The sequence below is a fragment of the Rhinatrema bivittatum genome, chromosome 7, assembly GCF_901001135.1.
Source record: "Rhinatrema bivittatum chromosome 7, aRhiBiv1.1, whole genome shotgun sequence".
Lineage (NCBI taxonomy): Eukaryota > Metazoa > Chordata > Amphibia > Gymnophiona > Rhinatrematidae > Rhinatrema > Rhinatrema bivittatum.
The window spans coordinates 31985782-31998702 of record NC_042621.1 but is presented as its reverse complement, the minus strand read 5'-3'; the positions used below and the strand labels follow the sequence as shown (position 1 = coordinate 31998702).

Here is a 12921-nt window from a genome sequence, read left to right as displayed (position 1 = left end):
CTTTTGTTTTTCCACCTTCCCACACACAGTCTCTCAACTCATCTCATACACACACACATACACACTCTACAGGTCCTCAGTCTCTCTCTCACCTGTGGGCCTCCTCTTCGCGGGTCACCACAGGATGGGCTCTGCAGCGGCCCTGATCTTCTCAGGCCGCGGCGCCCTGTTACCGGGCCTCTCCCTCTTCTTGGGCCACTGCGACTTGGGATTTGGCCCGTAAGCGCTGCTCCTCTTCTGCACGCGCTGATGCTTCTCCTCCTTCCTGCCCACGTGGCTCTGGCAACGTTTACTTCCGGGGCTGCACAGGCAGGAAGGAGGAGGAGCATCAGCGCGTTTAAACGCAATCTTTTTCTTCGGGCTGTGGCGGCCCTGCCGATCTGCCTGTCGCTGCACCGCATGAGCCTCCCTGCGCCCGGGGGCATTGGCTCCCCTCGGAATACCACTGCTCGCAGCGGCCCAGGCCTAGTGCTTCCACCAGCCATGCCCGCAGGTTTCTCTTCGGGCCGCAGCGCCAGCAGATCCTATTGTCTTTGGCCGGGTAGTAAAAAAATAAAAATAAATAAAACATCACGTGATAGGAGCGACCGGCCCACCGGGGAAGCCCGATCCCCCGATAGGCCAATCTGCCCCTGCATGTGACATTCAATCCAAAAGACTGGGAAGCCCCCCTCTTGCTGCTGGACTTCATCTCAGTTTTGATCAGTTCCTAGTTAAGTTTTAGGTTGCTATGGGAGTAGGAATGTGTCTAACATCCTTTAAATGTATTAGTGAATTCACTATATGTCTGGTAGTGGCCTACCAGGGTCTGATCAAACTCTCAATAAAGTTTTTGTTGTTGGGGTTTTTTTTGTTTTGTTTTTTTGTGAAAGTGGCACCAGCCTATAAATTAAAGGATGAGCTAGGGGTGGGTGGGCAAGGGGTGAAAGGGTTGGGAAATACAAACAGTCTAACTTCAGTTAGTCAGCCAGAGTGACTCACTGCTCCCTTGATTAACAAATGTTGGTACCTATTCAAACCAAATCACACTATCTCAACATCTTTCCAAGGTGAGTAACTGAGCTGAACTTTTCAACCTTTTTACTTAGGTATACACTCCTCCTAGCTTATTTCTAGCTTCTGGCTACTTTTTTTTTGGGGGGGGGTTTTGTGGTTTGTTTTTTTTTAAATACAAACACTCAGTTCTGCTTACTAGCTGCCTTACAATCTTTTAAAAATAAACACACTACCTACTGCTTACTAGCTGCCTTATTGACTGACTATTTAAAAATACAAACAGTCTAACTTGTTTATTCACTGCCTTACTGACTATTAAAAGCACAAACACACAAACACACTAAATAATATTCCCAAATAGTTAACTTTGCCCCAATACTTTTAAAAAAGACAATGTCCCAAGCAAAAACTTACTGATTCCTTTCAGCCACCAGCAAGGTGATCCTCTCCTCTTAGTGCTCCCCCTTAGCGGATTTAATCAAATTGGCCATCATTTTCCCAGATCTGTTTCCAAAACGGAATAAATTGAATTGATAATATAGAAGGGACTTCTTAGCCCTTTGATGTATCAGGGTATTGATGGCAGTTTGTAAAGATAAAAAAGATGACCTGTGGGATTGAGAAGGAGAGCCAATCAGCACCTGTTTCACCTTTTGGAGCTGCGCGCTGAGGGATAACAACCATCTATATAGCGTTTTTTTCCCTATGGGCCAAATAGGAAATGATGTCCCCCCACAGCACCACTTAGCCGTACTCCAAAACAAGATAGGGTTCCCACTATGTTGTGCATTGAATTGGGCATATTCCTCCCACTTGCTTCACAAAAATTCTTGAAATGAAACATCCTCAGCGAGAAAGTAAGGGTAGTGCCAATGGTAGGCAGAACACTTATCAGAGGGTTGGGACAACTCCACCCATATGGGGGCATGGTCAGATAGTATGACATCCCCTATCCCAGCCTCACAGACCCTAGAAAAGTAATGTGCACTGATCAAAAAATAGTCTAAGCGGGAGTGAGTCGCATGCGCCCGGGATAGGTGGGTGAAGTCTTTATCAAATGGATGTAAGGTACGCCACACATCCACAAGGTGGAAAGCATTTTCCAACAGCCTGATCCCCTTACTGGAGACTGCGGCAACTTGCGCCGACGAAGACCTATCCCACACCGGGTCCCGAACGGCATTAAAATCGCTGCCAATGATCATTGCAGTGTCTATGTATGGAAGGAGTAACTTGTGCAAGGTTTGAAAAAAGGAGGCGGAATATACATTCGGGGCTTAGATGTTACATAGCACCAAGGGAGAGTTATTGAATTCAGTCTCTAAAATTAAGTACCTACCATGGGGATCTTTAATTTCTTTAATTACCTTGATTGGTAAGGACTTGCGCAGCAGGACAGCTACCCCAGCAGATTTTGTACTGGCTGAGGCAAAATGCATGGAGCCAACCCAACCTTGTCGAAGCTTCGAATGTTTTATGTCAGTCAACTGTGTCTCTTGAAGAAAAGCCACATCTGCTGATTTGTGCTTCAAAGCCTGCAAAATTTTGGATCGTTTGATAGGAGTGTTAAGACCACACACATTCCAGGAAAATATATAGGTACCTCGACTATTCATTCCAGCAAAACAGCAATAACATCAAGTAGTGATACATACCAATCGTGGACAGGAATGGCTCTCCCAGCATGAGCCACCCCCGTAAACCTAGGAACCCCACGGTGTATATACATGTGACAAGTGTACTAGTATACCGCAAAGAATACTCATCCTCCCCCCCCCCCACATCCCTGTCCACCCCTCTCTTTCCCTGAGAAAATCCCTCCTGATCCCCCCATCCTCCCCATCCCCTTCCCAAACATCCATCACCCCCGCGCTACACCCTAAACCTAACAATATTAAACCCTTAACTAAGTCACTTAAACACTCCCTACCCCCAGTCCATCCATCCAGCCCTGTCTCCCAGCAAGATTCAATAACAGAGAGGAAAGGGAAAAACCCCCAGAGCCTAAACACACTTACCAGGCTAACAGACCTACATAACTCACCACCCGCAACCCATCTCCTTGTCCAGCTGAGAGGGTAAACCCTAAGAAAATTACATAACAGGCCAACTCCACATATGAATATACTGCTGGTGATGGTCAGTAAAGTGACAGAGCAGTCCTAACACATGTTGAGGCCGGTTGGAGAACAACACCGCTGCAAAAAGGAAAGTGAGCAGGCTGATGTCAGCGAGAAGAAAAGATTTTTATAATTCACAGATATCGATTTTAGCAACAACCCCGGTGAATGGAAGCACAGCACGCCCCTCGGGTCCCGTTACACCTCTCGGGCTTCAGGGGTCTTCCGAGCATTTGCTGATGCGTCATTCAGAGAAGAAATAAATTCCTTCAGTTCCCCCACCTCGGAAAACCATCGCGGTCCCGTCGGGGTGGTAACACAAACTTTGGCCAAGTACACGATAATGGTGCGAAGTCCCAGGTTATGCAACTGAGCACAATAGGGCGATAGCGCGCATCGCTGAGCAGAGAGAGCATTCGAGAAATCTTGAAAGATTAGGATCTTCTTACCTTCGTACATTGGAATTTTCCCCCGGCGTACCGCTTGTAAGATTTCGGCCTTGTGTGCGAAGTTTAAAATTTTCGTGATCATAACACGAGGTCGCTCCTGTTGTGGCTTTTTAGGGCCTAGGCGATGCGTGCGCTCGACCCGCAAGGGGCCTCACGCCGGTAAAATGCCAAGTTCTTTGCTCAGCCAGGACTCCCGGAAGAGAGGGAGGTCTCATTCATCTAATGATTCCGGCAGCCCGATGAATCAAAGATTCGATCGCCTTGACCTGTTCTCCAGGTCTTCCAGGCATTCTGTGTGGTGTGCGAGCATTGTCTTCATGGCTGCTAGCTCCAATCGCGTGGCTTGGAGACCATCTTCTGCATCCGAAATTCGCTGCTCCACGGCCGTGAAACGGGACTCATAGCCAGCAATGGATGAGGTAAGATCGCCGATTTGATGCGAACGTTTTTTGAACTCGGGCTCCAGGGCCTCGACCACTGCGGCATGGATGTCAGCCCAGTTAGCTGCACTGGTGAGTCAGCAGCACAGAGGTCCTCATCAGACTGCTGATCTGTAGGCCGAGATCTCTGTCTCTTTCTCGCTCCTTTTTTGCGGTCCTGCAGCTGAACCTATGGATGTAGGCCGGATGGCTGGTTCAGGAGCCAGAGAAGGGGAGCTACATCCACTCTCTTTCACAGCATCACGTGACTCCCTGACGGGCCTTCTTTTTTCGCTGCCACGGGAATGGGCTCCCGTGGTGGCCTCGGTTGGGTTTCCTCTTCGCCGCCATTTGGATGGGCTCCCGTGGTGGCCTCAGTCTGGGTCGGGTTTCCTCTTCACTGTCACGGGACCGTGACGGCCTTGCTTGGTCAGGGTCAGGTTTTCCTCTTCACCGCCATGGGAATAGGCTCCCATGGTGGCCTTGCTTCATTGGGGTCGGGTTTTCCTCTTCGCCGCCTCGGGAATGGGCTCTCGTGGTGGCCTTGCTTCGTCAGAGTTCGAAACTACTATTCCTCCCATCCCACCCCTGAGCTAGGCGATGCCTGCCTTACCGGCCAATCAAAGGCTTCCTCCCTTCTTCCTACTCCCACTGGCAGGTAGAAGGGAGGAGGCTTCCGATTGGCCTGTGTGGGGGCAGGCAGAATGAAGGAGGCTTCCCATTGGGCAGTGGGGGTAGGAAGAAAGGAGGCTTCCAATTGGCCCGCGGGGGCTGGAAAAAGGGAGAAGGAAAGTACAATGGGGCAGTGGGACACTGGGAAATGCGACACACCTGCCGGTGTTTGGCGACACACCGGTTGAGAAGCGCTGTCCTAGAATGTAACAAGGCCTTGTTATGGTTTCACGTTGGTTGACTTTGCCTCCTTTTTGGGGAAGATTGATGCAGCTATATTGCTGCTTTGTGCAAGTTGTGTTTCTCATCCTCTCTTTTTGACCCTCTATTGTTTCATGTGATTGACTCTATAGGTTTCAACATGTAAGCCCTCCTTCCCCAATTCTTTTACCCATTGCTCTCCCCCTCCCCTTCCCATTACCCCCTATATCTGTCCCACACATTCTTACATTCTATCTGGTTCTTCCTGTCTCTATTAGTAGCCATTCAAGGCATCCATCACTTTCTCGGTAAAGTATTTCCTCTATGCCTTATTATCTCCAACTTCATATCATATCAAATATTTAGTACAATGAGCTTCATATCCATAAACTTTAATTTGTTTATGGAAATGAAGCTTTATTGTACTAAATATTTGAAAGTTTCTATGACTTTCTCTGTTCCCTACTGACTTCATGTGAGTACATTTTGAATTCCATAAGTCACTCTGTGTGGATTCCTGCTTGGAATTCTGCCAGTTACTTGTGATCTGGATTGGCCACTTTTGGAAACAACTTGATGGTCCTTTGGTCTGACCCATTATGGCAAGTCTTATGTTACCTCTCCCCTCACCCACCCAAGCTTGCAGGCACAGAGAGTGACCTCTCCTCTCACCCACAGCTAGCCAGGCCTGCAGGCACAGAGAGTGACCATGCCTCTCATCCACAGCCACCCAGGCCTGTGAGCAGTGAAGTTTGGTAGCACATGGATCACTAGAGCTTGGTGTCTTCATTCACCAGAGTGGCAACAGGATCAGACGGGGCATTTTCTTTTTATTAGAATATGGTATATACAAATTTCCAAAATATTATGAACATACAGACAGATTTAGAATTTTGCAAATGTGACCAAACAAAAATAAAAAGATTCATTGTCAGAGAATCCCACAAACTATTTTCCCTATTAAATCCTTTTATTTCCTCCCAAAAAAACAGGGACATTTTATGAGTGCCCGATTTTCCTGAGGAAAAAAGCTGACTTTGTTCTCCAGCAAGTACCATGAACCAGTTTTGTAATGAGCTATGTTATAAAGAATCCTGATCTAATGATCCTTCCTGCAAGTCCCTATTATTTATACCAAACAATTCCACTTATTTTTTTTTTTTTAAGGATTTTTTAAATCTGCACTCATATCAGAGTTTGAGGCAGAGTAGAAATGATGAAACCTTCACAATGAAATTATCAACAACTTAAAACAATTAGAAAAACAAAAAAATTACAGCCCTGGAGAGAAAAAGGTTCTCACGTCTGCATGAAGATCGCTGTGCCTATCGGAATAATGGGGAACTCCCTAGGATGAGGGAGTTGTACTAATGCTTGCGCAAATAGGTGCATCTTCAGTGCTTTTCTAAAGGACTTAAGGCAGCTCAAAGGTCTCAAGTTTTCTGGCAAGGCGTTCCAAAGAATACAGCCTGCCAAGAATCCCTGAGAAGGATGGTATCTTTTAATTAAAACGTGTTAAATTGAAATTATCCCCTTTTTTCATAGTAACTTGGTAAATGATGCCAGATAAAGACCAAAGTAGTCCATCCAGTCTGCTCAGTAAGTTTTTTAGTTAGTAACTGCCGCTCTGTCTAGGTTAGTCTCTGCTTCTGTTAAGGGTAACAGGAACTGCCGTTCTGTGCAGGTTACTGTCAAGTTCCCCTATTTCTTCATTTCCATTCTGTAACCAGCAGGGATCCTCTGTGATCATCCCATGCCCTTTTGAATTCTGTTCCCATTCTTGTCGTCACCACCTCTCCTGGGAGGGCATTCTGTGCATCCACCACCCTCCCCATGAGGAAATATTTCCTGACACTGTTCCCCAGTCTTCCCCCCTGGCCCTGGGAGTTTCATATCATAACCTCTAGTTTTACAGCTTCTTATCTGTTGGAAAGGGTTTGATTTTTTAATGAATCACTAATTCCTTTCCGGTGTTTGAAAGTCTGTATCTCATCTCCCTGTCCCATCTCTCCTGCAGGGTATACACATTTAGGTCCTTTAGTCTCATCTCATACGTCTTCTGGTGCAGATCCCACACCATTTTGGTTGCTGTTTGCCCTTTTGTTAAATTGTATAAAATATCAGCACTACATTTTTATTCCTTCCCTTCTCCCTCTTTCCCTCACCTACCCCTTTCATCCTTTGCTCTTCTTGTTCATTCCTTGACCATCCCATCCTTCCCATCCTCCTCTCCCCTTCTCTTCCCCCATCTTTCTCAATCCCTGTCCTTCCCTCTGTTCCCTCTTCCTTCCTCACTGTTTCTTCTCCTCATCCATTCTCTTTTTCCCATCTTATCTTTCTCTTCACTTCATTCTTCTACCCCTTTTTTCTTCTATCTGTCCCACCTCTTTCTTTCTCTTGCCTCTATCCCTTCCTCCAATGTTTCCTTTTTGTCTCCTTTCTCCTACTTCCCCACCTCTTTGCACCCTCCCTCCCTTTGTATGTGTCCTCTCCTTTCCCTGCCTCTCTCCTGCACCCCCACTCACTCTGCAGATGGTACAAAGTCTGGGATTTGCGATCTATCGGGCACTGGACTGGGGCCTGGATGACAGTGAGGAGCGGGAGCTGAGTCCCCAGCTGGAGCAGCTCATTGACCTCATGGTAAACAGCAACTCAGAAGGCAGCAGCTTGGGCACGGTAGATGAGGGCTATGAGGGGCAGGAGGAAGAAGAGGAGGTGGATGGGACCCCCCCGAGCCCTGCGCACCTTTCATCACGTGCTAAAGATCTGTGCGGCACGCCTGACAGACCCCAGAGAGGCGCCGATGCACTACCAAGCCGTGTGCAGGGCACTGTTTGTGGAGACCGTGGAGCTGAAAGCCTTCCTGATGAAAGTCCAAGAAGCAAAAGAGGTGCGTTTCATGGGAAGGAGGCTCATGTGATCTCATTTTATTTGTTTAGCTGAACTCACAGAGAAGTCTCAGAATGCAGAATTATAACATGTACCTTGTCAAATATACTACAAGACACTGTCCAGGAGAAATGAGCAACAGAAAAAAAAAAAAAAGAATAGATCAAAATAACAGATAATCTGTGTGTGTATGTTGGGTGGGAGGGTCTCAGTACTGGAATAGCAGAGGTACTGCAGGGCAGGATTCAGGAGCATTAGCAGATGTGTGTGTGAGAGTAGGAAACATGGTCAATTTTCTCAGTGGAAAAGGGTAAGCAGTGGAGTACCTCAGGGATCTGTTCTTGGAACGGTGCTTTTCAATATATTAATAAATGATCTAGAAAGGAATATGATGAGCAAGGTAATCAAATTTGCAGATGATACAAAATTATTCAGAGTAGTTAAATCACAAGCGGATTGTGATAAATTGCAGGATGTCCTCGTGAGCCTGGAAAATTGGGCATCCAAATGGCAGATGAAATTTAATGTGAATATGTGTAAGGTGATGCATATAGGAAAAAATAACCCATGCTATAGTTACACAATGTTAGGCTCCATATTAGAAGCAACCACCCAAGAAAGAGATCTAGGTGTCATAGTGGATAACACATTGAAATCATCAGTTCAGTGTGCTGCAGCAGTCAAAAAAGCAAACAGAATGTTGGGAATTATTAGGAAGGGAATGGTAAATAAAAACAGAAAATGTCATAATGCCTCTGTATCGCTCCATGGTGAGACCGCGCCTTGAATACTGTGAACAATTCTTGTCGCCACATCTCAAAAAATATATAGTTGTGATGAAGAAGGTACAGAGAGGGGCGACCAATATGATAAAGGGGATGGAACAGTTCCCCTATGAGGAAAGACTGAAGAAGTTAGGACTGTTCAGCTTGGAGAAGAGTCGGCTGAGGGGGGTTATGATAGAGGTGTTTAAAATCATGAGAGATCTAGAATGGGTAAATGTGAATCGGTTATTTACTCTTTCGGTTAATAGAAGGACTAGGGGGCACGCCATGAAGTTAGCATGTGACACATTTAAAAACTAATCAAAGAAAGTTCTTTTTCACTCAACGCACAATTAAACTCTGGAATTTGTTGCCGGGGATGTGGTTAGTGCAATTAGTGTAGTTGGGTTTAAAAAAGGATTGGATAAGTTCTTGGAGAAGTCCATTACCTGCTATTAATTAAGTTGACTTAGAAAATAGCCACTGCTATTACTAGCATCAGTAGCATGGGATAGACTTAGTTTTTGGGTACATTCCAGGTTCTTATTGTTGTGCTGGGAGGTGGACCCTTGGCCTAGTGCAGGATTGGTAGGCTCCCTGGTTGGACCCAGAGAGTGCCTACCACCAGGAGCACAGGAGGAGACAGAGACTAGCTGGAGCTTCGCCACTAGCAACCCGGGGTTCTCTTGGGTTGAGCCCTTGCTTACCCGGGCCGCCTGGTCTTAGTTGGGCCTCGCAGGATCTCCTTGAGAGAAAGTTCAAGAGTGTGCCCACCATGATCAAGGGTGCGCGGTTGATGTTCAGGCTATAAGTCCGGGGTGCCAGAGAGGGCCAAAAGAGATTCTCGGAATGAATGGCTAGAATCAGAGCCAGAGTCAGGATAGCGTGGTCAGCCAAAGCAGGGGTCAATACCAGTAGTCAGTCCGTGGATAGCCAGCCAAAGCAAAGGTCAGGTTCCGGAGATCAGTCCGTGGGTAGTCAGGCAAACAGAGGTCAGGTTCCAGGCAGCAGTCAGACATGGCCAATGGTCAGGCAGAGGTCAGTTCCAGGCAGTGTGCAGACGTGGTCAAAGTTGAAGCAGGGGTCGGTTCCAGGCAGCGTGCAGACGTGGTCGAGGAAACAGACAAAGGTCAAATCCAGGCAGAGGTCAGTACCGAGAAGACAGTCCGAAAGCTACTACCTGGGGAGACGCAGGAACAGGAGGATGCAGGAACAGAAGTACGCTGGAACAGAAGGACGCTGGAACAAGACTGGAACAAGACTGGAACAGGACTGGAATGAAACTGGAACAAGGCTGGAACGAGACTGGAACAAGGCTGGAACAAGACTGGAAACAAAGACTGGAACACAGAGGCAAACTTGATATCACAGTGTGATCGACCCGATTGCCAAGGCAAGGAAGTGAAGGCAGAGACTTCCTTTACACTAAGCTCAATCAGGGCGTGCCGCGGAGCTGGGATCTGCCCCTGGCCCTTTAAGGAGCCGGGCGGTGCGCACGCTTGCACACCTAGGAGAAGTGCCGACGCCACGGAGGACGCCAAGCCCCGCCGTGAGGCCTGGCTGGATGTGGAAGGCCTGGCAATCGCCACTGCGGGACGCCGAGGCCTAGTGATGCTCGCTGCTGCCACAGGGGAGGACGACCCAGGACCTGTGGAGGAGCCAGTGAGGTGAACAGGCCTGGGTGCAACATTACCCCCCTTCTAAGCCTCCCCCTCCTTGGGCAAGGCTTGTCTGGGTGTGCCCTATGGAAGACCCTACGGAGGTCCTTGTCAAGGATGTTCTATGAGGGCTCCCAGGAGTTCTCCTCGGCCCCATACCCCTCCCAAGAGAGTAGGTACTCCCAGCGTCCTGTTGGAGGAGGATCTCTGCGTGATGGCCAAGAGAGTATGAGAGGCTTTAACAGGGAGTCATGGAAGGTGTTATGTATCCCCATGGATCGCGGCAACTGTAGTTGGTAGGTTACCGCTCCAATACAATGGAATATTGGGAATGGCCCAATATACTTGGGTACTTGCTAGGTTCTTATGGCCTGGATTGGTCCAGCCAGCCCTGGAACCCAAAGGCTCAACCCGCGGGGAACGAGGGCTGGTATTGGTGAAGCGCCAGGTGGCCTCCGTCCATTAGCCCACTCCACCTGCCGACGGTGGGGACCCGTAGGTCCCTATCTACGGGTTGCGTCAACCCCACCTCGGCCCAAGGGTCCACCTCCGGCGCAACATCCATAAAACTAAATGCCCAAAATGCTGATGTTGGCCAGCGTTTGCCTACCAGCTGTTTCAAGGCAAATTTTGTAATAGCTCCAGTATTCAACTCTTTATTATAGCGGCAAAACCGTTGGCCAACGTCGGCATTTAGCCTTATGGATCTATGAGGCACAGCAATAAGAGATAAGTTTCATTCCTTATTTTTATTCTACAATACATAAAAAAAAGAAAAAATATTGGGACTGAATTACATAATAAAAATAAATTGGATGGTTGGAAAGTTTTTTAGACCTGTGATTGTACTACCTGACTATATGCTTATATATTCCTGGTGTGAACAATGCATATGGGGCTCTGAGGTCTTTTCTTCCTATTGAATAGTATTCATCTAACATTTGAATTTTTCTAAATATTTGTAAAAGCAATTTTGTGTTTACTGTGCAGTTTTTTTGCTTTCATTTGCCTGTTGTGGTTGGAATTTTCTGAAATAATCAGCCTTGTATGTAGAGCCAGCCTCAGAATACTGATAGCTTGGTACACAGCCCCACCCCTGAGGATCTAGTTTGCTGGGAGCACTTAAGGGCTAGAGAATGATGGACCTGGAGAGTCCCATGAGTGCTCATAATCATATGTCTGTTCCTGTAAATAGAAGAGGATTGTGGAAGTCTTGTTTAATTATTGCAAAGTTTGTCTAACTTTCAATAACTGGATTAACTGACCTGAACTGGATCTTGGTCTATATTTGTGTTATCCCTGTGCTGTATCATTTTACCTTGCAGAAATGTAAGTTAAGCTATTATATTTTTTCTGCTTAAATACCTGTGAATAACCCCCCTGCATATATTTTGAATTACAGTTGGACTCACCAATTGCAGGGACGTCCTCAGCCTAACACTCCTGGAATAGCAGGGAGTGGTGGAGGGCACCGGCAGAGCTCTATATGTGGTGGTGGAGGGTGTTTCTCAGTAATGGAATTACATGTTGCATTGTAGCAGATTTTGGGAGTGACGTATGGGGGATCATGTCTAGCAATGTGAATATCAAGATTTTGCTTTGCTGTTACAGATACTCAGGAAGCTGAGAGTGGATGAAGAAACATCAAGTGATAGGTCGATAGATGATCTGGGCAACCTGCGGAACACAGACTGGGTAAGAAGAAGTTACTAAGCCTATGAATTTCTGGGATTACCAACATTAATTGGGTTGCTAGTTATAGGCAATGCATTAAACATACAACAGAAATTAAGGCAGGCAGGAAGTTCTCTTTCTTTATTGAAATGTTCAGTCTATACCTTCCAACTGTGGAAAATCAGAAGACAATTTTCCTATCAAAAGATCTCCCTTCTTGCAGTGATTGCAGATTGTACCAGCCTGAGAAAGCAAGTTGATGTGGAAGCCCACAAAAAGGCAGATGAGTGTACCAGTCCATAAGGGGGGATAGGCATGCCAACCCATGAATCGATAGATCGTCATGACAATCTATGAGAGAGGAGAGTGTACCAGCTTGTGGGAGGGCATATGGGTATGCCAGCCATGAGAGGATGGGCACAAGAGGGAATACATGCACCAGCCTGTAGTAGGGGGATATGTATGCCAGCTTCTGTATACCCATAACCAACCTTTTAAAGTTATGACAGGTGTGTTAGCTTCATGTGCATGGATGTGCTAGCTTGTGAAAAAATGGATGGGTTGGGTATGCTTGTCTGGCTGCAGGTTAACCAAGCTGTTGTTCTCTTTGGTGTTTCAGGCCCGGCTGTGGGTGCAGCTGATGAGAGATCTTCGCCATGGAGTGAAACTAAAGAAAGTCCAGGAGAAGCAGTTTAACCCCTTGCCTACAGAATATCAGCTGACACCCTTTGAGATGCTGATGCAAGACATCCGGGCACGAAACTATAAACTGCGGAAAGTCATGGTGAGAAGGCATTCTCTGCTGGAGTTGAAAATAGCCACAACTCTTCATGCCAACTACTTACCATGTTTAGAAATAAGAATAATGGAGTAAAGCACTAATACGTTCCACCGATAATATCATCACCAGCGATGTCATGTCATTAGACATCGCTGTGACACCAGTGACAACATGTGGTTAATATAGTTAAACACAATAACATGGTAGATGACAGCAGAAGACCAAGCAGCCCATCCAATTTGCTCAGTCCCTCCTGTCCACATTGCAGGGATATATCCCAGCTGTCAGCCATAGAATC

General features: G+C 46.8%; 1 protein-coding gene across 1 annotated transcript in view; it reads left to right on the top strand.

Annotated features, from left to right (window-relative positions):
* Positions 1-12716, top strand: part of LOC115096146 (protein spire homolog 2-like) — a 76888-nt gene extending 64172 nt beyond the window's left edge. Inside the window, exons 3-4 of the mRNA XM_029610656.1 lie at positions 11780-11863; positions 12462-12716. Of these exons, the coding sequence (XP_029466516.1) occupies positions 11780-11863; positions 12462-12716 (339 nt within the window). The remainder of the gene's footprint in view (positions 1-11779; positions 11864-12461) is intronic.
* Positions 12717-12921: the final 205 nt, after the last annotated feature.